Raw genomic sequence first — 22,307 nt, 5'->3', positions numbered from 1 at the left:
TCTTATTTGAGTAGTATTCAGTTGATTCTCACAGGATTTCCAGGCATACAATCATATCGTGTACAAATAGTTTTATATTCTCCGTATCAGATGTTACACCACTGATTTCTTTTTTCTGCCTAAAGCCTCTAATAGAATAATAAATTGCTGTGGTGATAGTGGAAATGCTTGTCTTGTTCAGGACTTCAGAGATTGTGCTTCTTATGTTTCTCTACTAAATAGCACGCTGGATTTGGGGCTGACATACATATATACACACAATGTAAACACACATACATTTTTTTTTTAAATCAGTCATCAATTTTATACACATCACTTTATACATGTCAATCCCAATCGCCCAATTCAGCACACCACCATCCCCACCCCACTGCAGTTTTCCCCCCTTGGTGTCCATACGTTTGTTCTCTACATCTGTGTCTCAACTTCTGCCCTGTAACCCGGTTCATCTGTACCATTTTTCTAGGTTCCACATACATGCGTTAATATACGATATTTGTTTTTCTCTTTCTGACTTACTTCACTCTGTATGACAGTCTCTAGATCCATCCACGTCTCAACAAATGACTCAATTTCGTTCCTTTTTATGGCTGAGTAATATTCCATTGTATGTATGTACCACAACTTCTTTATCCATTCGTCTGTTGATGGGCATTTAGGTTGCTTCCATGACCTGGCTATTGTAAATAGTGCTGCAGTGAACATTGGGGTGCATGTGTCTTTTTGAATTATGGTTTTCTCTGGGTATATGCCCAGTAGTGGGATTGCTGGATCATATGGTAAATCTATTTTTAGTTTTTTAAGGAACCTCCATATTGTTCTCCATAGTGGCTGTATCAATTTACATTCCCACCAACAGTGCAAGAGGGTTCCCTTTTCTCCACACCCTCTCCAGCATTTGTTGTTTGTAGATTTTCAGATGATGCCCATTCTAACTGGTGTGAGGTGCTACCTCATTGTAGTTTTGATTTGCATTTCTCTAATAACTAATGATGTTGAGCAGATTTTCATGTCCTTTTTGGCCATCTGTATGTTGTCTTTGGAGAAATGTCCATTTAGGTCTTCTGCCCATTTTTTGATTGGGTTGTTTGTTTTTTTAATATTGAGCTGCATGAGCTGTTTGTATATTTTGGAGATGAATCCTTTGTCCGTTGATTTGTTTGCAAATATTTTCTCCCATTCTGAGGGTTGCCTTTTCGTCTTGATTGTAGTTTCCTTTGCTTTGCAAAAGCTTTGAAGTTTCATTAGGTCCCATTTGTTTATTTTTGTTTTTATTTCCAGTACTCTAGGAGGTGGATCAAAAAAGATCTTGCTGTGATTCAGGTCAAAGAGTGTTCTTCCTATGTTTTCCTCTGAGAGTTTTATAGTGTCCGGTCTTACATTTAGCTCTTTAATCCATTTTGAGTTTATTTTTGTGTATGATGTTAGGGAGTGTTCTAATTTCATTCTTTTACATGTGCTGTCCAGTTTTCCCAGCACCACTTACTGAAGAGACTGTCTTTTCTCCATTGTATATCTTTGCCTCCTTTGTCATAGATTAGTTGACCATAGGTGCGTGGGTTTATCTCTGGGCTTTCTATCCTGTTCCATTGATCTATATTTCTGTTTCTGTGCCAGTACCATACTGTCTTGATTACTGTAGCTTTGTAATATAGTCTGAAGTCAGGGAGTCTGATTCCTCCAGCTCCGTTTTTTTCCCTCAAGACTGCCTTGGCTATTAGGGGTCTTTTGTGTCTCCATACAAATTTTAAGATTTTTTTGTTCTAGTTCTGTAAAAAAATGCCACTGGTAATTTGATAGGGATTGCATTGAATCTGTAGATTGCTTTGGGTAGTATAGTCATTTTCACAATATTGATTCTTCCAATCCAAGAACATGGTATATCTCTCCATCTCTTTGTGTCATCTCTGATTTCTTTCATCAGTGTCTTATAGTTTTCTGCATACAGGTCTTTTGTTTCCCTAGGTAGGTTTATTCCTAGGTATTTTATTCTTTTTGTTGCAGTGGTAAATGGGAGTGTTTCCATAATTTCTCTTTCAGATTTTTCATCATTAGTGTATAGGAATGCAAGAGATTTCTGTGCATTAATTTTGTATCCTGCAACTTTACCGAATTCATTAATTAGCTCTAGCAGTTTTCTGCTGGCAGTTTTAGGATTCTCTATGTATAGTATCATGTCACCTGCAAACAGTGACAGTTTTACTTCTTCTTTTCCAATTCGTATTTCTTTTTCTTCTCTGATTGCCATGGCTAGGACTTCCAGAACTATGTTGAATAATAGTGGTGAGAGTGGACATCCTTGTCTCATTCCTGATCTTAGAGGAAATGCTTTCAGTTTTTCACCATTGAGAATGATGTTTGCCGTGGGTTTGTCATATATGGCCTTTATTATGTTGAGGTAGGTTCCCTCTATGCCCACTTTCTGGAGAGTTTTTATCATAAATGGGTGTTGAATTTTGTCAAAAGCTTTTTCTGCATCTATTGAGATGATCATATGGTTTTTATTCTTCAATATGTTAATATGGTGTATCACATTGATTGATTTGCGTATATTGAAGAATCCTTGCATCCTTGGGTTAAACCCCACTTGATCGTGGTGTATGATCCTTTTAATGTGTTGTTGGATTCTGTTTGCTAGTATTTTGTTGAGGATTTTTGCATCTATATTCATCAGTGATATTGGTCTGTAATTTTCTTTTTTTGTAGTGTCTTTGGTTTTGGTATCAGGGTGATGGTGGCCTCATAGAATGAGTTTGTGAGTGTTCCTTCCTCTGCAATTTTTTGGAAGAGTTTGAGAAGGATAGGTGTTAGCTCTTCTCTAAATGTTTGATAGAATTCACCTGTGAAGCCATCTGGTCCTGGACTTTTGTTTGCTGGAAGATTTTTAATCACAAAAACACACATACATTAACAAACGTGTGTGCATGTCTTTTTTAAAATAATTATTTATTTATTTATTTTTGGCTGTGTTGGGTCTTCTTTTTTTTTAATTATTTATTTATTTATTTATTTATGGCTGTGTTGGGTCTTCGTTTCTGTGAGAGGGCTTTCTCTAGTTGTGGCAAGCGGGGGCCACTCTTCATCGCGGTGCGTGGACCTCTCACTGTTGTGGTCTCTCTTGTTGCGGAGCACAGGCTCCAGACGCGCAGGCTCAGTAGTTGTGGCTCACGGGCCTAGTTGCTCCGCGGCATGTGGGATCTTCCCAGACCAGGGCTCGAACCCGTGTCCCCTGCACTGGCAGGCGGACTCTCAACCACTGCGCCACCAGGGAAGCCCATGCGTTGGGTCTTTGTTGCTGTGTGCAGGCTTTCTCTAGTTGTGGTGAGCGGGGGCTACTCTCATTGCGGTGTGCGGGCTTCTCATTTTGGTGGCTTCTCGTTGCAGAGCACGGGCTCTAGGTGCATGGGCTTCAGTAGTTGTGGCACGCAGGCTCAGTAATTATGGCACATGGGCTCTACAGCGCAGGCTCAGTAGTTGTGGCGCATGGGCTTAGTTGCTCCACAGCATGTGGGCTCTTCCCGGACCAGGGCTCGAACTCATGTCCCCTGCATTGGCAGGCGGATTCTCAACCACTGCGCCACCAGGGAAGCCCCTGTGCATTTCTTCTTAAATCACGTTCAGGAAGTATCCATGGAGTCTGCTTTACTGAAAGTTCCCAACAAAAATGGTTGAGTGTTTTGTCAAATGTAATTGCATGTCATGTAAATAGAAATAGTTCTACTCCTTCCTTTCTAGTGTTTTTGCCTTTTTCTTGTTGTTCTGGCAAGAACTGCTACAATAGGATTTTAACATTTTTTCTTTATTCTCCTCTAGTACTTTTTAAATTTTTCTTTTTTTTTAACTTATTTATTTTTAAATTTTTGGCTGTGTTGGCTCTTCGTTGCTGCACGCGGGCTTTCTCTAGTTGCCGAGAGCGGGGGCTACTCTTGGTTGCAGTGCAGTGGCTTCTCTTGTTGCAGAGCACGGGCTCTAGGCTGCACGGGCTTCAGTAGCTGCAGCACATGGTCTCAGTAGTTGTGGCTCGCGGGCTGTAGAGCGCAGGCTCAGTAGTTGTGGTGCACGGGCTTAGTTGCTCTGCGGCATGTGGGATCTTCCTGGACAAGGGCTTGAACCCGTGTCCCCTGAATTGGCAGGTGGATTCTTAACCACTGTGCCACCAGGGAAGTCCTAAATTTTTATTTCTTAATTTAAAATTTTTTACCTGAGGTATAGTTGATATATAATATTATATTTTACAGGTGTACAATATAGTGATTCACAATTTTTAAAGATTATACTCTATTTATAGTTATTATAAAATATTTGCTATATTGCCTGTGTTGTACAATATATCCTTGTGGCTTAATTTATACAAAATAGTTTGTACCTCTATCTTGCCCCTCCCTACTTCTCTCTCCCCACTGGTAACCACTAGTTTGTTCTCTGTATCTGTGAGTCTGCTTCTTTTTTGTTATATTCACTAGTTAGTTGTATTTTTTTTAGATTCCACATATAAGTGAGATCATACAGTATTTGTCTTTCTCTGACTTATTTCACTTAGCATAATACGCAAGTCTATCCGTGTTGCTACAGATGGAAAAATTTCATTTTTTTAAAATTAATTAATTAATTAATTTATTTATTTATTTTTGGTTGTGTTGGGTCTTTGTTTCTGTGCAAGGGCTTTCTCCAGTTGCGGCGAGGGGAGGCCGGCCACTCTTCATCGCGGTGCGTGGGCCTCTCACTATCGCGGCCTCTCTTGTTGCGGAGCACAGGCTCCAGACGCGCAAGCTCAGTAGTTGTGGCTCACGGGCCTAGCTGCTCCGTGGCATGTGGGATCTTCCCAGACCAGGGCTCGAACCCGTGTCCCCTGCATTGGCAGGCAGATTCTCAACCACTGCGCCACCAGGGAAGCCGCAAAAATTTCATTCTTTTTTTATGGCTGATCTCTGATGGAATACTTACCTACCATAATCTTCTTTATCCATTCATCTGTTGATAAACACTTAGGTGCTTCCATATCTTAGCAACTGTAAATAATGCTGCTGTGAACATTGGGGTGCATGTATCTTATCAAAATAATGTTTTTGTTTTTTTTGAATATATACCCAGGAGTGGAATTGCTGGATCATATGATAGTTCTATTTTTAGTTTTCTGAGGAACCTCCATACTGTTCTCCATAGTGGCTGCACTGATTTACATTCCCACCAACAGTGCACGAGGGTTCTCTTTTCTCCACATCCTCGCCAACACGTTATTTGTCTTCTTTTTGGTGATGGCCATTCTGACAGGTGTGAGATGATATCTCGTTGTGGTTTTGATTTCTATTTCACTGATTATTAGTGATATTGAGCATATTTTCATGTGCCTATTGGCCATCTGCATGTCCTCTTTGGAAAAATTTCTATTCAGTTCTGCCCATTTTTTAATCAGGTTGTTTTTTTGATGTTGAGTTGTATGAGCTATTTATATATGTTGGATGTTAACCCTGTACTGATCATATACAAATATTTTCTCCCACTCAGTAGGTTTTCTTTACTTTTTGTTGATGTGCAAAAGATTCTCCTTTGCTGTGCAAAAGATTTTAAGTTTTCTTAGGCGCCATTTGTTTATTTTTGCTTTTATTTCCTTTGTTTTAGGAGATGGATCAAAAAAAATTGCTACGATTTATGTCAGTGTTCTGCCTATGTTTTCCTCTAGGAGTTTAATGATATCTGGTCTTACATTTAGGTCTTTAATCCATTTTGAGTTTATTTTTGTATATGATGTTAGAGAATGTTCTAATTTCATTCTTTTACATGTAGCTGTCCAGTTCTCCCAGCACCATTTATTGAAGAGACGTCTCTTCTCCATTGTATATTCTTGCCTCTTTGTCGTAGATTAATTGACAGTAAGTGTGTGGGTTTACTTCTGGGCTCTCTGTTCTGTTCCATTGATCTATGTGTCTGTTTTTGTGCCAGTATGGTACTGTTTTGATTACTGTAGCTTTGCAGTATAGTTTGAAGTCAGGGAATGTGATTCCTCCAGCTCTGTTCTTCTTTCTCAAGATTGTTTTGGCTATTCTTTTGTGTTTCCATACATATTTGAAAGTTATTTGTTCTAGTTCTGTGAAAAATACCATTGGTATTTTGACAGGGATTGCATTGAATCTATATATTGTGTTGGGTAAGATGGTCATTTAACAATAATAATTATTCCAGTCCAAGAACACAGTATATCTTTCCATCTATTTGTGTTGTCTTCAGTTTCTTTCATCAGTGTCTTATAGTTTTCCGAGTACAGGTCTTTTACCTGTAGGTTTATTCCTAGGTATTTTATTCTCTTTGATGCAATGGTAAATGGGATTGTTGCCTCAGTTTCTCTTGCTGATAGTTCGTTGTTAGTATACAGAAGTGCAATACAGTTGTTAGTATATAGAAACAATCCCATTAATACTTTTAATTAAAAATAAAGTTTTTAGTGCCTGGGGAGATGATCCTATAAATTTTCTCCTTAGATCTCTTATGATGATAAATCATATTATTTGCTTTCTTCATATTGAACAATCCTGATTAGTATATGCTACTCTTTTAGTGAGCTGCTGGATTCTACTAATATTGTATTTAAGAATTTTGCGATGATAGTTATAAGACTGGTCAGTAGTTTCATTTCTTTGTGTAATCTTTGTAAAGTTATGACATTAACAGTATTAATATACACTTACTACATAAGGAAAATTTAAAATGTTCCCTTTTTGTATTCCCTGGAAGAATTTACATAGTATAGGAATATTATTATTATAAAGGTTTGGCTAAATTCTATGAAACTGTCATGCCAGGCATTTTGGAGGAGTTTGTTACAACTTTCACAATTTCTTCTCTGAAAATCAGTTTGTTTAGACTTTATATCTTTTTGGAGGGGGGTCAACTTTGGCAAATTATACATATTTTCAGAAATCTATCCATTTTATCATGATTCTAAATGTATAGAATTGTGCAAAACAATCTGTCATGTGCTTTTGGGGTAAGTCGTTGTATGTGTGTTCTGCATCTATATCCACATCTGCAATTTCTCTGGATTTCCTCAGTAACGATGAGTTGTATTTTCTGCAGAAAATAGTCTGATTCGAGGACTGACCGAATGCTGTAGTATGTATTCAAGTAGCTCCTTTTGTTCTGTGTCAACCAGTACATTTTCACCGTGTAAACAATTTTGAATCTGTCCCCATTGCTCTGTGAAATTTTAATCCTGCAGCTGTTGTGAGAGCCTTCTGTGTCCACACAAACAGAGGTGCTTAGTTTCTTATCCTGACTTTTTGGAAATGTTGTCATGTGATGGCTTAATGAGTAACTGTCCTCAATGTCATGTCTCTTTTGATGACCAGTTCAGGCTGGGAGCCTGTGGGGTATTTGATCAGGGTCAAGCAGGATTTCGTCCTTCTCTGTTTGGGACACAGAGCTGCCAAGTATTTATTACGGTCTCATCCCTGCCAAGCACCGTCGTGGACACCAGGGAAATACCGTTTAACCAAATAGCCAGAGCCTCTGCCTTATGAGCTGCTGGGGTTTCACAATTCAGCTTTACTTTAAAAAAGCAAAAAACATAAACACCTCTACTCTAGTAGACGCTAAGCTCTTTAGAATAAGAACATGTCCGATTTCCCTCTTTGTCCATAAAAGTGCTTCTCGCTATTGGACTTATTTAGCAGGTGCTCAGATTTGTTAAATAACACTTTTAAACTATTAATTATACATTCACAATATGGAAATCTTGTGAAAATGTGTAAAAAATATAATGATGAAAATTAAAATTACCTCTAGTTCACTCCTCAAATATAAAACCTGAGGTATTTCAATGTATTTTATTCCAGCCTTTTAAAATTATTTTTCTCCCAGTACTTTTTCTGTTATTCACAAAAATGGGGTTATACTGAATATGTAATTTTCCCTGGTCCCATGTTAAAGACATGGTTTTTATTAATTCTCTAGTATTTCCTTGTATCATGTATTTAATGCTTCCCTAATAGTGGCCATTTGAATTGCTCCCCTTTTATTTTTTAAATTGAAGTATTGCTGATTTACAATGTTGTGTTAATTTCTGCTGTAGAGCAAAGTGACTGAGTTATATACATATATACATTCTTTTTTATGTTCTTTTCCATTGTGGTTTATTCTAGGATACTGAATACAGTTCCCTGTGCTATACAGTAGGACCTTGTTGTTTATCCATTCTATGTGTAATAGTTTGCATCTACTAACCCCAAACTCCCAGTCCATCTCTCCCCACCCCGCCCCCCCAGCCCCGGCAACCACAAGTCTGTTCTCTGTGTCTATGGGTCTGTTTCTATTTCATAGATAAGTTCATTTGTGTGATATTTTAGATTCCACATATAAGTGATGTCATATGGTATTTGTCTTTCTCTTTCTGACTTCACTTAGTGTGATAATCTCTAGGTCCATCTATGTAGCTGCAAATGGCATTATTTCATTCTTTCTTATGGCTGAGTAGTATTCCATTGTGTATATGTACCACATCTTTATCCGTTCCTCTGCTGATGGACATTTAGGTTGTTTCCATGTCTTGGCTGTTGTGAATATGCTGCTATGAACATTGAGGTGCATGTATCTTTTTGAATTAGAGTTTTGTCCAGCTATATGCCCAGGAGTGGGATTGCTGGATCATGTAGCAACTCTATTTTTAGTTTTTTGAGGAATCTCCTTACTGTTTTCCATAGTAGCTGCACCAACTTACATTCCCACAAACAGCATAGGAAGGTTCCCTTTTCTCCACACCTTCTCCAGCATTTGTTATTTGTAGATGTTTTAATGATGGCCATTCTGACCAGTGTGAGGTGGTACCTCATTGTAGTTTTGACTTGCATTTCTCTGATCATTAGCGATGTTGTAAGTTGCTCCTCTTTTAAATAACATTGTGACGAGAATCCCAGGTATATGAATTATTAACGACATTCCTGAGTCTCTCCTTAGGATGGATTCCTAGGAATGGAATCAGTCCATCAAAGGGTATAAAGTGTCCATCCATCTGCTTCTCAACTCGAGAGGTTATTCCGGTGAAATGGCCAGGAGTCCACGGGAGGCCCAGCCTCAGTGACCCCTTGCCAACGTGGGGCCCCAGACATGTGAACAGGTTAGCAGACTAATTCCCAGTTTATACTGGGTTCCAACTCAAGCCTAGACAGCTGGCTTTGTAGTGTAGTTATTCATATGTGAATGGGTATTTTATATCCACTTTGTTATGCAATGATATTTAAGTGGTTTAAATAGTTTCTTCTCATAAGGAGATAGGCATCGTTTATAATGTTTCTCAGTCATCTCTTGTACACAGCAATTGGAGAGATGGTTCTCAAAGTGGGCTTCTAGAAACATCAGGCCTCACAGGTACATGCACACACCCACCGAAAGCCTTCCAGTGCGTTCCCACTAGAGTTGGAATCAAACCTGGTCAGTGGTAAGCTTGAGTCTGATCCTGGTCCATAATTACCTAAAATTTTAGCGTAAGCTGCAGTTTACGCTGTGGATACGGTAGTTACAGGAGAATGTTAATGATGCCGGGAGGGGGCATTGCAGAAAATCTGAATGGGATACTTGTTTCCCACCCACAGGTCTCTGGTCCGGATTGATGGTCTGTGTCTTCTTTCAAACCCTCTTCTACTTGGTGTACACCTGGAGGATAAACTGGAACAGAGTGGCAGAGCAGGTAACAGAGGGCGGGTCCTCTTAGAGATGGGACCCTGTTGATCCCAGGGCAGGTAAGGAATCTTTCAGGGTGAAAATGGTAAGAAATCCATTGGCAGCATGACGCACTTTGATTACTGAAATGCATCCAACGTGAGAGCTGGGGGCAAAAGGAAATCCTGTGTCAGCACGTTTTCCTCTTAATGTGGAGTTAATTTAGTATCTACTAAGCCGGGCTCAGCCAGAAAAAAAGAGAATTCGCTTAGAAACTATTTTGCTGTTTTGGTGTGGTAGTCTTAGAAAAGCAGTAGTGTTTCCTGTTTTTCCTGATCTGTTGTCTCGTTTTCGGCGTCTTAAAAAGGATCTTTTGGTCCATGGTTTCCTAAGAAATGCAAAATGCTAAGTGCCTGTGATCAGGGAAGTTCTTGGGGGCAGAACCTGTCCTGCGGGTTGAGGACCGGGGATCCTGACCCTCTGGGCATCTCTGTGTTGAAGTGTGAGCCCTGCTGACTGCGTCAGGGTTTGAGAGGAGATGGGTGGGAGGCCGGCTGAGGGGAGGTGTCCTGGACAAAGAGCCGTGAGGAGGAGCTGAGCTGTGCAGACCGCCACCATCTGCGTCTGGACCACCCTCGAGGGTTCGCAGCCCTTCTGCCTTTCCTTACGGTGACGTATCATGTCCTTCCTCCCTTCAGTGTGATTGCTGGAGGGAATGAAGTGTACAGGACGTTCAGTTGGACCATAAACTACCCCTTAGGTGACTGTACCATTTATCTTTAGACTTTATTCCTTTTATCGGGATTTAGGAGCAGTAAAGGCCACGGTGCAAAAAATATGTTATGTTTGCAACTATGGCAACAAGTGCAAACAGTTGCACTTATCAGCTCATTTTTGTGAGCTGATATTGGGGCGAAGAATAGTGGTTTCTAGTGTCGTGTTCTACCGTCACTGGCGTTTTCAGGACCAAGCAAGACTGCGCTCGATGCTGTCACCTCTAGCGTAGTTTCCGAGAGAGCTTAACCACAGTTTAACAGCAGTGAACTGGCCTCACTTGACTGCACTTGCTTTATTTACCTCTGTGACGCTTTGTTTAGGCACAGGTTCGAGCCGGGCTGAGCGGGACGAAAGAGGCCGTGCCCACTGCAATAGGTAAGGGAGTTTACGGGGGACGTTCTCCAATGTCCTTTATTTCTGGTTCTCACGCCTGGAACTCGGTGCATGAGCTCCTGCTCCCTTGCGCAGTAGCTTGTCTCTGCCTTTCTCATTGGGAGGCCAACTCTGCGTTCCCCTCTGGAACGTGCTTAATAACCCCACATGTAACAAACCATTTACAACGTAGGCTCGTGTCACCTTCAGGAATACCCTTTACTCAGACTAGCACGTAAGGAAATACCTCACTGTTCTCTGCAAACAGATCTGTCCATCCTAGAGAAAGAGGTAGCCGATGGGGTGATTCTACCTGATGTCATCCGACCTGAGAACCAGGCCATGCAGCTGGTGGAGGAGAACAGCTCGTGTGGGGTGGCCACCATCGGGGAGGTCTTGACGGGGACCCAGCTGATTTTGTATCACGGGGCGGCTGTAGTTTTAGCTTTCGCTGTCCTGGTAGCAGGAATTGTAATAAGAGTTTTCACTGACTGTGGCTGAAACGGAATCACCGGGACAGTGGTTACGCTCTCAACTAAATGTGGAAAGGATACCACTTAGTTGAGATGTGTGCTTAGTTATTCTGAGAGTTTGCACGATCTTACTGCTTACTGAAGATCAAGAAAAGAGTTATAATTTTAAGTGAACTTTTCTCCCAAACATTAACTCTGTCATGGTTTTTAAATCTGCAAATCTGGTTTTCCCGGCTGTAAGTGTTCTTTATGCCGTCGTATATTTAATATCTTTCGTCTTCCAGGCAAGCAGGTCCTCTAACATTAACCGCTGGTCACGCTGTCTTTGTGTTTCTCTGTTACGTGTTCAGTCTTGTCCGTGAGTTTGTACGAAGTGCTGTCTAGTCCGGTCCCAGGTAGTGCCGTGTGAGCTTTTATAAAATAAACACTTTAAAATGTGTGCTCGGGCTATTTCTACCTAAATCATAACTTGTAGCTTATTGCCTTTTAAGAAGTTATTGTTAAACTTTTGTATTAATTAAAAAATAAATCTGTGTTCTCTCCTGCTGCTCAGCTCCCAGATGCCAGCAGGTATGGCTGCACCTCTCGATGGAGAGTTTTAGAGCCTTTTAAAGGGAATTTGACCAATCCAAATAGGAAATCCCAAAAAAAAATGACTGACGCACATTGGAGCTTCCCCAACACAAAGCCCACCCGATGACCTGGAGAGCAGTGTTCCCCTGGAACACTATTAAATTAATAATTTAATTATTAAATTAAAATAATTTAATTTTTTAAAAAACTATTATACCATCTTGGTGTGAAGTGTCTCCCTGTCATTTTAGTTTGCAGTTCTAATGCACATTACTAATGACGTCGATCATCATTGCATAGGTTTACTGGCCATCTGTGTATCTATGTTTTCTGGAGAAATGTGCCCATGTTTACATTGAGTTGTTTGTTTGTTGCTGAGTTGTAAGAGTTTTTAATACACTCTGGATGCTGGGTCCTTATCAGATGGGTGTGGTTTGCAGTATTCTCCACCCCCAATTCTGTAGCCCATATTTTCACTTTCTCAATAGTGTCTGCTCTTTGAACAAAAAGTTATTAATTTTGATGAAGCCCAATTTATCTATTTTTTCTGTTGCTTTCATTTTTGTTGTCATATCTAAAAATCCACTGCCACATTCATTGTCAGAAAAAAAATTAAGTACTGTTGGAATATGAAAATAGAAGAAATTTAAAACTAAATAACAGCTTACAGGGACTCAGGAAAACACTTCACATAAGATTACTGGTTTGTTATAAAGGATACAACTCAGGAAGAGCCACATGGAAGAGATGCACAGGGTAAAGTACAGAGGTGACGGTGCTCAGGTGGTCCTTCTGATGACCAACTGCCCTCCTGAAGCTACGCAGGTGCCCCCCATGAGTCACGTTATTATCTACAAAACAGTCTATTCTTAAAATGGGCACATGATCTGCATTGACATTTCTCCAAAGATGATGTACAAATTGCCAATAAACACATGAAAAGATGCTTAACATCTTAGCCATTAGACAAATGCAAAAGAAAACCCCAAGGAGATACACATGCACTAAGTGGCTGTAATAAACACAGATACAGCACTGGCGTAGATGGGGAGAAACTGGAACCCTCATACATTACTGGTAGGAATGTAAGACGGTGCCGCCACTATGGAAAACAATTTCACAGTTCCACAAAGAGTGAAACAGAGTTACCATGTGACTCTAGAGTTACCATGTGACTCAGCAACTGTACTCCTGGGTATATACCCAAAGAACTGAAAACATGTCCACAGAGAAACTTCTACATGAATGTTCCTAGCAGCATTATTCAAGACAGCCAAAAACTGTTTAATGAAATTATAATATTCAAAATGCCCAGTTTTCAATACAAAATTACTATGCATGCAAAGAATCAAGAATGTATGGCCATTTACCAGGAAGAAAAGATTAATAGAGACTATCCCCGAATAAATATGCCCAGACAAGGGACAAAGAAGTAAAGGGAACTAGGAGCATGATTTCTCAACAAAGAGAGAATGCCAACAAAGAAATAAAGTACAGGAACCAAACATAAATCCTGGAGCTGAATAATACGAAACCTGAAATGAAAATGTCACTGCAGGGGTTCTGCGGCAGATTGGAGCAGGCAGAAGGAAGCCGGGGAATTTGAAGGAAGGACTGATGTGACACCAACTGGGTGTTTGTTTACAACTCAGCTCAAGTCTGACACTAACAAACTGGAGTCAACATCAGATCCCACAAGTTAAAGGACCACATCTCCAAAACGACTGCCCTTCAGATGCCAGCCACAAGTGGGGTCCCCAGGCCAGCCACAAATAGCCAATAAGCACAAGAAAAGATGCCCAACATCATTAGCCATTTAGGAAATGCACATTAAAACCACAATGAGATAGCACCTCACACCTATTATGATGCCTATAATCACAAAGTAAAATATTTTAAAATAAGTGTTGGTAAGGATGTGGAGAAATATGGAACTCTTGTGCATTGCTGGTAAGAATATAAAGTGATGCAAGCCACTGTGAAAAACAGTTTGGCGGTTCCTCAAAAACTTAAACATAGAAATACCGTATTATCCAGCAGTTCCACTACTAGGTTATACCCAAAAGAATTAAAAGCAGGGACTCGAACAGATACTTGTACACCAGTGTTCACCACAGCATTACTCACGATAGGTGACGGAAACAACCCAAGTGTCCCTCACAAATGAATGGATTTATGTGTATACAAAGGAATATTATTCAGCCATAAAAAGAATGAAATTCTGACACATGCTACAACATGCATGAATCTTGAGAACATTATGCTAAGTGAAATAAGCCAGATACAAGAGGACAGAAATAGTAGGATTCCACTTACATGAGGTACCTAGAGTAGGGAAATTCATAGAGACAGAATAAGAGTTACCAGGGATTGGGGGAGGGGGAAATGGGGAGTTATTATTTAATGGGTACAGGGTTTCTGTTTGGGATGATGAAAAAGATCTGGAAATGGACAGTGGTGACAACAGCATTTTGAATGTACTTAATGCCAATGAAATCTACACTTAAAAATTAAGAAAATGACAACTTTTATGCTATATATATTGTAGTACAATAGAAAGGATGAAAGGCAGAAAAATTAATGCTACTGTATCAATATGTACTGCTGTTCTTGGAAAAAAGAACAGAATAGAGGAAGTATTCAAACAAGTAACAGCATGAACTCTGACACTTTAATGGGTACTCTGTACCTAAAAAACAAACAAAAATCAACACTAAGATAGAGCCTGATGACAATTCTGTTCTCTGATGACAAGTAATGTCTAGATCTTTAGGAAGAAAGAGCAAATCACCTACAAAGCAGAAAAAAAAAATCAGGTGGTTTCGCAATTTCTTCAACATAGCTGCATTAATTTCTAGCGGACACTACAGCAATGTCCGCTAGAAGCACGAAAAATGTGACCCAGGACCATGTGTCCCTCAGATGCTGAATAAAGCCAACAAACACATAAATATCCTCAAGCATGTAACAACTCAGCAGCTATAGCACCCCTGGCTATTAAAAAAAAAAAACTGCTTGCAATCAAAATAATTCAGGAATTGGACTCTTTGGTAGAAGGACTGGCAATATGGAAATAAGGAAGTAAGGCTTAAGAACAACGTGAGTTGTGATCATAGAACAGAATGTAAATGTAAAAATAATGTTTTTTAAAAAATCAGGAGGCAGGGAATGCGGAGGTGGGATAAAGCATAAATTCCCTAATTTTTATGTTTTCATATCAGTAAATCCTATGGAAGGTTGAAAGCTGGGGTCTAAACAAGCTTCAACTTCTTTTTTTAAATAACTCTTTTTTACACTAAGAACTATTTTAATTAAATACTGTCTCATTATGAAACCTCACTTGAAATTCAGCAATTCAGTTTCAGTTTAGTCTTTCATTGAATTTAAGAGTAAATTTAATTGCATTAAAAAATAGTACTACAGATAATCCCATTGTTATCAGCTTATTTACTTTCTATCCTCACGTGTATGTATGAGAGAGATCTGGAATGACATTCACTAAATGTCCCCAGTAAGTAGTGTTATTTCTGAGAGGAGGAATCTGGAATTATTTTATTCCTCTTTGCTTTGTATAATTCTGTATTACTTAAATTTTTAAAACTAATGACTAATGTCATTTTTACAAAACAACAGTAAGTTATTTCTTTACAAAGAACTGGCCCCTTCACGCACTAAGGCCATGAAGTATTCAAGAACTTTTCAGGGCAGCAGAGACAAGGACCCCACAAGACACCTCTACCTCCGCTGACCCCCAGCAGGGGCCCACAGCCTGGAGAAGGTCCCTGGACACTCTGAAAGCCAGACTGTCACAGTGTGATCTCAGATTACTTTTTTTAAAAGTGTGCATGACAGAGAGGTCCCCAAACTTTCCTGGTTAATGGCACTGTTCGTTAGTGCCTTAGCAATATGTTTTTCATGGCACCCTGTGGCCAAAAGAAATACCTATTCATTAATTAGTTAAGTTGATAATTACTCATAGCCTAACAATTCAGTAGCTATTTAAAAAATAATACACATAAATGGAAAAAAATAATAGTCTTTTTTTGTCTCATTCTTAAGTGGACGCCTGCACCTGCTGGGCGCTGAACAACTTCTCAGGCCCTGAGGTCAGGTTGGACGCTGCTACCCTCATTGCCTTTTTCACACTGACTTTCACACAACGTTTTATCACAGCAACTGCTGAGATAAGTTTTTCAAAGATACGACGACATCATTAAAAAAATACAAGATGCGTTCTAACGTTAGAGCTGTAAAATGCCTTCAGCTGATAGCTTGCGTGGTGTATAACAGGCATTAAGCCTCATTCTGTTTCCCTTGAAATTTTAAAATACTCCGAAATGTGCCTGTGGATTCACTGCTATCCCCATAGCACCTTGGCCCAGAGTTTGGGAACCAAACCGTGAGTACGTATAAGAAAAAAGTCTGAAAGTATACAGCACATTAGCAGAGGATACTTCGGAGTGATGGTATTACACATAGTTTTTACTTGTCTATACTTCTCTGTATTTACTGGAAAAAAATTATGCATTACTTCTACAATCAGGAAAAGCAAATAATTAGGCAGCCACCAGATTCCCAAACATTAAAAATTAAAGCAATATCAAGAGTTCCTTATGACCCAGCAATCCCACTCCTGGGCATATATCCGGAAAAGATGAAAACTCTAATTTGAAAAGACACATGCACCCCAATGTTCATAATGGCACTATTCACAATAGCCAAGACATGGAAGCAACCAAATGTCCATCGACAGATGAATGGATAAAGAGAATGTGGTACACATATACAATGGAATATCAGCCATAAAAAAGAATGAAATAATGCCATTTGCAGCAACATGGATGGACCTAGAGATTATCATACTAAGTGAAGTTAGTCAGAAAGAGAAAGACAAATACCATGTGATATCACTCATATGTGGAATCTAAAACAAATGATAACAAATGAACTTATTTACAAAACAAATAGACTCACAGACATAGAAAACAAATGGTTACCAAAGGGGAAAGGGGGGCAGGGATAAATTACGAATTTGGGATTAACAGATACACACTACTATATATAAAGTACTATATATAAAGTAGATAATCAACAAGGACCTACTGTATAGCACAGGGAACTGTACTCAATATATTGTAATGACCTATAATGAAAATTATCAGTTATAATGTACATATATATATAAAACTGAATCACTTCGCTATACATCTGAAACTAACACAACATTGTAAATCAACTGTACTCAAAAAAAAAAAAAAGGCCATATCAAGTGTCATCAAGGATGTGAAATAACAGGAACTCATATACGCTACTAGCGAGACTGTTAACTTGTAGAACCACTCTGGTTTTTAAAAAATTTAAAAAAAAATTTTTTAGGGCTTCCCTGGTGGCGCAGTGGTTTAAGACTCCACACTCCCAATGCTAGGGGCCCGGGTTCAATCCCTGGCCAGGGAACTAGATCCCACATGCATGCTGCAACTAAGAGGTCACATGCCACAACTAAGGAGCCTGCATGCTGCAACTAAGGAGCCTGTGAGGCACAACTAAAGGAGGCACAACTAAGACCCGGTGCAACCAACTAAATAAATAAATATTAAAAAAAAAAAAAAGACAAAGTATTTCTCAGGAAAGTTCACTGTCTGGCTTCTTCAGGTACAGTGTCTATTGATCTTTTCTTCCTGTGAAGCAGCCATACATTTCTGATTTTTTGCATGCCTACTAATTTTATATTAAAAATTGGGAATTTTGACTGTTATAATCTGGCAATTCTGGAGTCAGATACTTTCCACTCCCACTGCTTGATAAAGATTACTTTTTTTTTAGAACAGTATTCTTTATTGTGTATGGCCACTGAGTCTCTGATCCATTACCTTAGTGGTCACCTAGTGATTTCACAGAAATTTCCTTGAAGAGTTTTTGGCTATTCTGAATAGTGCTTCTGGGAACATTCATGTAGAAGTTTCTGTGTGGACATGCGTTTTCCATTCTCTTGGGTATATACCCAGGAGTACAACTGCTGGGTCATACGGTAACTCTATGTTTCACTTTTTGAGGAACTGTGAAATTGTTTTCCACAGTGGTTGCACCGTTTCTCCAAATCTAGGCCAACACTCGTGGTCATTAGTGCCACCAAGTGTATGTGGTGTCTCCTTGTGTGTTCATTTGTATGAGTCTAATGGCTAATATATTGAGCATTCTCATGTGCTTACTGTCCACTTTCATATTATCCATTTTGTATTGTCCATTTTTATATTACCCTTGGAGAAATGCCAATGCAGACCCTTTGCCCATTTTAAAAACAGACTTAATTTTTAAAGCAGTTTCGGGTTTACAGAAAAATTTCACAGAAGTACATAGTTCCCACAAATGCTGCCCCTCACAGACCCATGCACAGATTCTCTTATTAACATTGTGCATTAGAGTAATAAATTTGTTACAATTGATGAATGAACTTTGCTACATTATTATTAACTAAAGTCCATAGTTTACATTGGGGTTGACTCTTGGTATCATCTAGTTCCATGGGTTCTTCAAACAAGTGTATTTCATGGACCTACCATGACAGTATCATACAGAGTTAGCTTCACTGCCCTGAAAATGCCTTTTGCTCATGGACTACTCTCTCCCCACACCCAAACCCCTGGCAGCCACTGATCTTTATTATGGTTTTCCCAACTCCAGCATGTCATATAGCTGGAATCATAGGATATGGAGCCTTTGCAGACTGGCTGCTCTCACTTAGGGATCCTCCAGGTCTTTTCACAGCTTGAGAGCTCTTTTCGTTTGACCACTGAGTAAAAAGTCCTTTGTATGGATGTAGTACAGCTTGATTATCTAGTCACTGATTGAAGCACATCTGGTTGCTTCCAAGTTTGGGCAATTAAGGATAAAGCTGCTGGGCTTCCCTGGTGGCACAGTGGTTAAGAATCCACCTGCCAATGCAGGGGACACAAGTTCGAGCCCTGGTCTGGGAAGAGCCCACATGCCGTGGAGCAACTAAGCCCGTGCGCCGCAACTACTGAGCCTGAGCTCTAGAGCCCGCGAGCCACAACTACTGAGCCCGTGTGCCTAGAGCCCATGCTCTGCATAAGAGAAGACACTGTAATGAGAAGCCTGTGCACCGCAACGAAGAGTAGCCCCCGCTCGCTGCAGCTAGAGTAGCCCGTGCGCAGCAACGAAAACCCAGTGCAGCCAAAAATAAATAAATAAAATAAGTTAAAAAAAAAAAAAAAAGAATAGAGTTGTTAGGGACTTCCCTGGTGGTCCAGTGGGTAAGACTCCGCACTCCCAATGCAGGGGGCCCAGGTTCAATCCCTGGTCAGGGAACTAGATCCCGCATGCATGCCACAACTAAGAGTTCGCATGCTGCAACTAGGAAGTCTGCATGCCGCAACCAAGAAGTCCACATGCTGCAACTAAGATCCCGTGTGCCACAACTGGGACTGAGCACAGCCAAAAATAAATTAAAAAAACAAAAAAAGAAATAATAAAGCTGCTATTAACATTTGTGTCCAAGGTTTACGTGTAAATGTAAGTTTTCAACTCATTTGGGTAAATAAGTGCACCATGAACACTGGACAATATTGTAAGCCTATGCTTACCACCTTTGTAAGACACTGTCAAACTCTCCCGAAGTGGCTGTACCATTCTGGGCTCCTACCAACAATGTATGAGCGTTCCTGTTGTTCCACATCTCTGCAAGCATTGGGTGTTGTCAGCGTTCCAGATTTTGGCCATAGGTAAAATCTAACAGGTAGATTAGATTCTACTAGGTATAGAGTGGTATCTCGTTGTTTTAATCTGCAATTCCCTGATGACTTACGGTGTTGAGCATCTTTTCATATGCTAATTTGCCATCTATACTCTTTGATAAGGTGACTAGTCAGATCTTTTGCCCATTTTTTAATTGGGTTGTTTTCATATTATTGAATCTAAAGTGTTCTTTCTGGGCGGAGTCAAGATAGCGGTGTGGGAAGATGCAGAGTTAGTGTCTCCCCACATCTAGAGCACCTGCCAGCTGCTGGTGGGGGACTCTGACCCCCAAGGAGACAGAGGAACCCCAAGGTGAACTGGTAGGACGTAGCGGGACTGAGGGGGGGAGGAGAAGCGGAGGCCAGACAGGATCGGTGCCTCTGAGGCCGGGGAGATCAGGAGAGGCAGTCAGGAGGGGCCCTCCCAGACCGGAGGAGCAGGAGAGGAAAGAAGGGCGTCTGCCCTGCCCACTCGAGCCCAGGAAGCCTGCTGGGCTCCCAGGTGAGGTCCCCTGACCTCTGAGACCAGGGGTGCAGGGTACGCCTGGGCCTCTTCTGTTCCTTGAGCCTAAGCCCCACTCCTCACAGCCCCCAGGGCCTTTTCCAGCCCTGTGGGTCCTAAGCATTGGCCCCGCCCACTGCCCAAACCACGCCCTTGCTTAGGCCCCGCTCTCCATAGCCAAGGCCTTTCCCCCCCTCTTTTTTTCCCTTCTCTTTTTTTTTTTTTTTTTTTTTTTTACTATTGTGGTACTGTTGTACCTCCTGGTTGTTGACTCATCTGTATTTTTACTTTTATATTCTCCCTAACGTATCTGTTAGTTTCCTAGTCTAATTTTATTTTTTACTTTGTTATTTTTTTTTTTTTTGCCGCCCCAGGTGGCTTGCAGGATTTTGGTTCACGAGCCTGGGGTCGGGCCGAAGCTCCTGCGGTAGGAGCTCCGAGTCTGAACCACTGGACTAACAGAGAACCTCAGACCCCAGGGAATATTCTTTGGAGTGAGGTCTCATGGAGTTCCTCATCTCAGCACCAAGACCCAGCTCTACCCACTAGACTACAAAACCCAGAGTTGGAAACCTCAGGCCAATCAGTAAGACAGGAAAACAATTCCACTCATTTAAAAAAAAAAAAAAAGGGATGGCAAAAAAGTATGTCACAGATGAAGGAGCAAGGTAAAAACCTACAAAACCAAATAAATGAAGAGGAAATAGGCAATCTCCCTGAAAAAGAATTCAGAGTAATGGTAGTAAAGATGATCCAGTATCTCGGAAACAGAATGGAGGCACGGATTGAGAAAATACAAGAAATGTTTAACAAAGATCTAGAAGAACTAAAGAACAAACAAACAGATGAACAACATAATAACTGAAATGAAAATTACACTAGAAGGAATCAAGAACAGAATGAGGCAGAAGAACGAATAAGTGAGCTGGAAGACAAAATGGTGGAAATACCTGCCGAGGAACAGAATAAAGAAAAAAGAATGAAAAGAATTGAAGACAATCTCAGAGACCTCTGGGACCACAATAAACGCACCAACATTCGAAGTACAGGGGTCTCAGAAGAAGAAGAGAAAAAGAAAGGGTCTGAGAAAATATTTGAAGAGATTATAGTTGAAAACTTCCCTAACATGGGAAAGGAAACAGTCACTCAACTCCAGGAAGCACAGAGAGTCCCATACAGGATAAACCCTAGGAAAAACACACCAAGACACATATTAATCAAACTAACAAAAATGAAATTCAAAGAAAAAATATTAAAAGCAGCGAGGGAAAAACAAAAAATAACATACAAAGGAATCCCCATAAGGTTATCAGCTGATTTTTCAGTGGAAATTCTGCAGGCCAGAAGGGAATGGCAGGACATACTTAAAGTGATGAAAGAGAAAAACCTACAACCAAGATTACTCTACCCTGCAAGGATCTCATTCAGATTCGATGGAGAAGTCAAAAGCTTTTCAGACAAGCAAAGGCTAAGAGAATTCAGCACCTCCAAACCAGCTTTACAACAAATGCTAAAGAAACTTCTCTAAGCAGGAAACACAAGACAAGAAAAAGACCCACAAAAACAAAGCCAAAACAATTAAGAAAATGGTAACAGGAACATACATATCATTAATAACTTTGAATGTAAATGGATTAAATGCCCCAACCAAAAGACACAGACTGGCTGAATGGATACAAAAACAAGACCCATATATATGCTGTCTACAAGAGACTCACTTCAGACCTAGGGACACATACAGACTGAAAGTGAAGGGATGGAAAAAGATATTCCATGCAAATGGAAATCAAAAGAAAGCTGAAGTAGCAATACTCGTATCAGAAAAAATAGACTTTAAAATAAAGACTGTTACAAAAGATAAGGAGGGACACTACAGAATGATCAAAGGATCAATCCAAGAAGAAGATATAACAGTTGCAAATGTTTATGCACCCAACATAGGAGCACCTCAATACATAAGGCAAGTGCTAACAACCATGAAAGGAGAAATTGACGGTAACACAATAAAAGTAGGGGACTTTAACACCCCACTTACACCAATGGACAGATCATCCAAACAGAAAATAAATAAGGAAACACAAGCTTTAAATGACACAACAGACCAGATAGACCTAATTGATATTTATAGAACATTCCACCCAAAAGTGGCAGAATACACTTTCTTCTCAAGTGCACATGGAACATTCTCCAGGATAGATCACATCTTGAGTC

General features: G+C 40.1%; 1 protein-coding gene across 1 annotated transcript in view; it reads left to right on the top strand.

Moving 5' to 3' along the window:
• LOC137755595 (multidrug and toxin extrusion protein 2-like) overlaps nucleotides 1–11,961 on the top strand; it is a 62,300-nt gene extending 50,339 nt beyond the window's left edge. The window contains 3 exon segments of the mRNA XM_068531791.1: nucleotides 9,582–9,676; nucleotides 10,746–10,800; nucleotides 11,066–11,961. Coding sequence (XP_068387892.1) covers nucleotides 9,582–9,676; nucleotides 10,746–10,800; nucleotides 11,066–11,298 — 383 coding nt within the window. The 3' untranslated portion in view covers nucleotides 11,299–11,961.
• The last annotated feature ends 10,346 nt before the right edge of the window (nucleotides 11,962–22,307 follow it).

Source organism: Eschrichtius robustus, chromosome 20 (assembly GCF_028021215.1).
Source record: "Eschrichtius robustus isolate mEscRob2 chromosome 20, mEscRob2.pri, whole genome shotgun sequence".
Taxonomy (NCBI): Eukaryota; Metazoa; Chordata; class Mammalia; order Artiodactyla; family Eschrichtiidae; genus Eschrichtius; species Eschrichtius robustus.
This window is presented reverse-complemented; position numbering and strand designations above follow the sequence as displayed.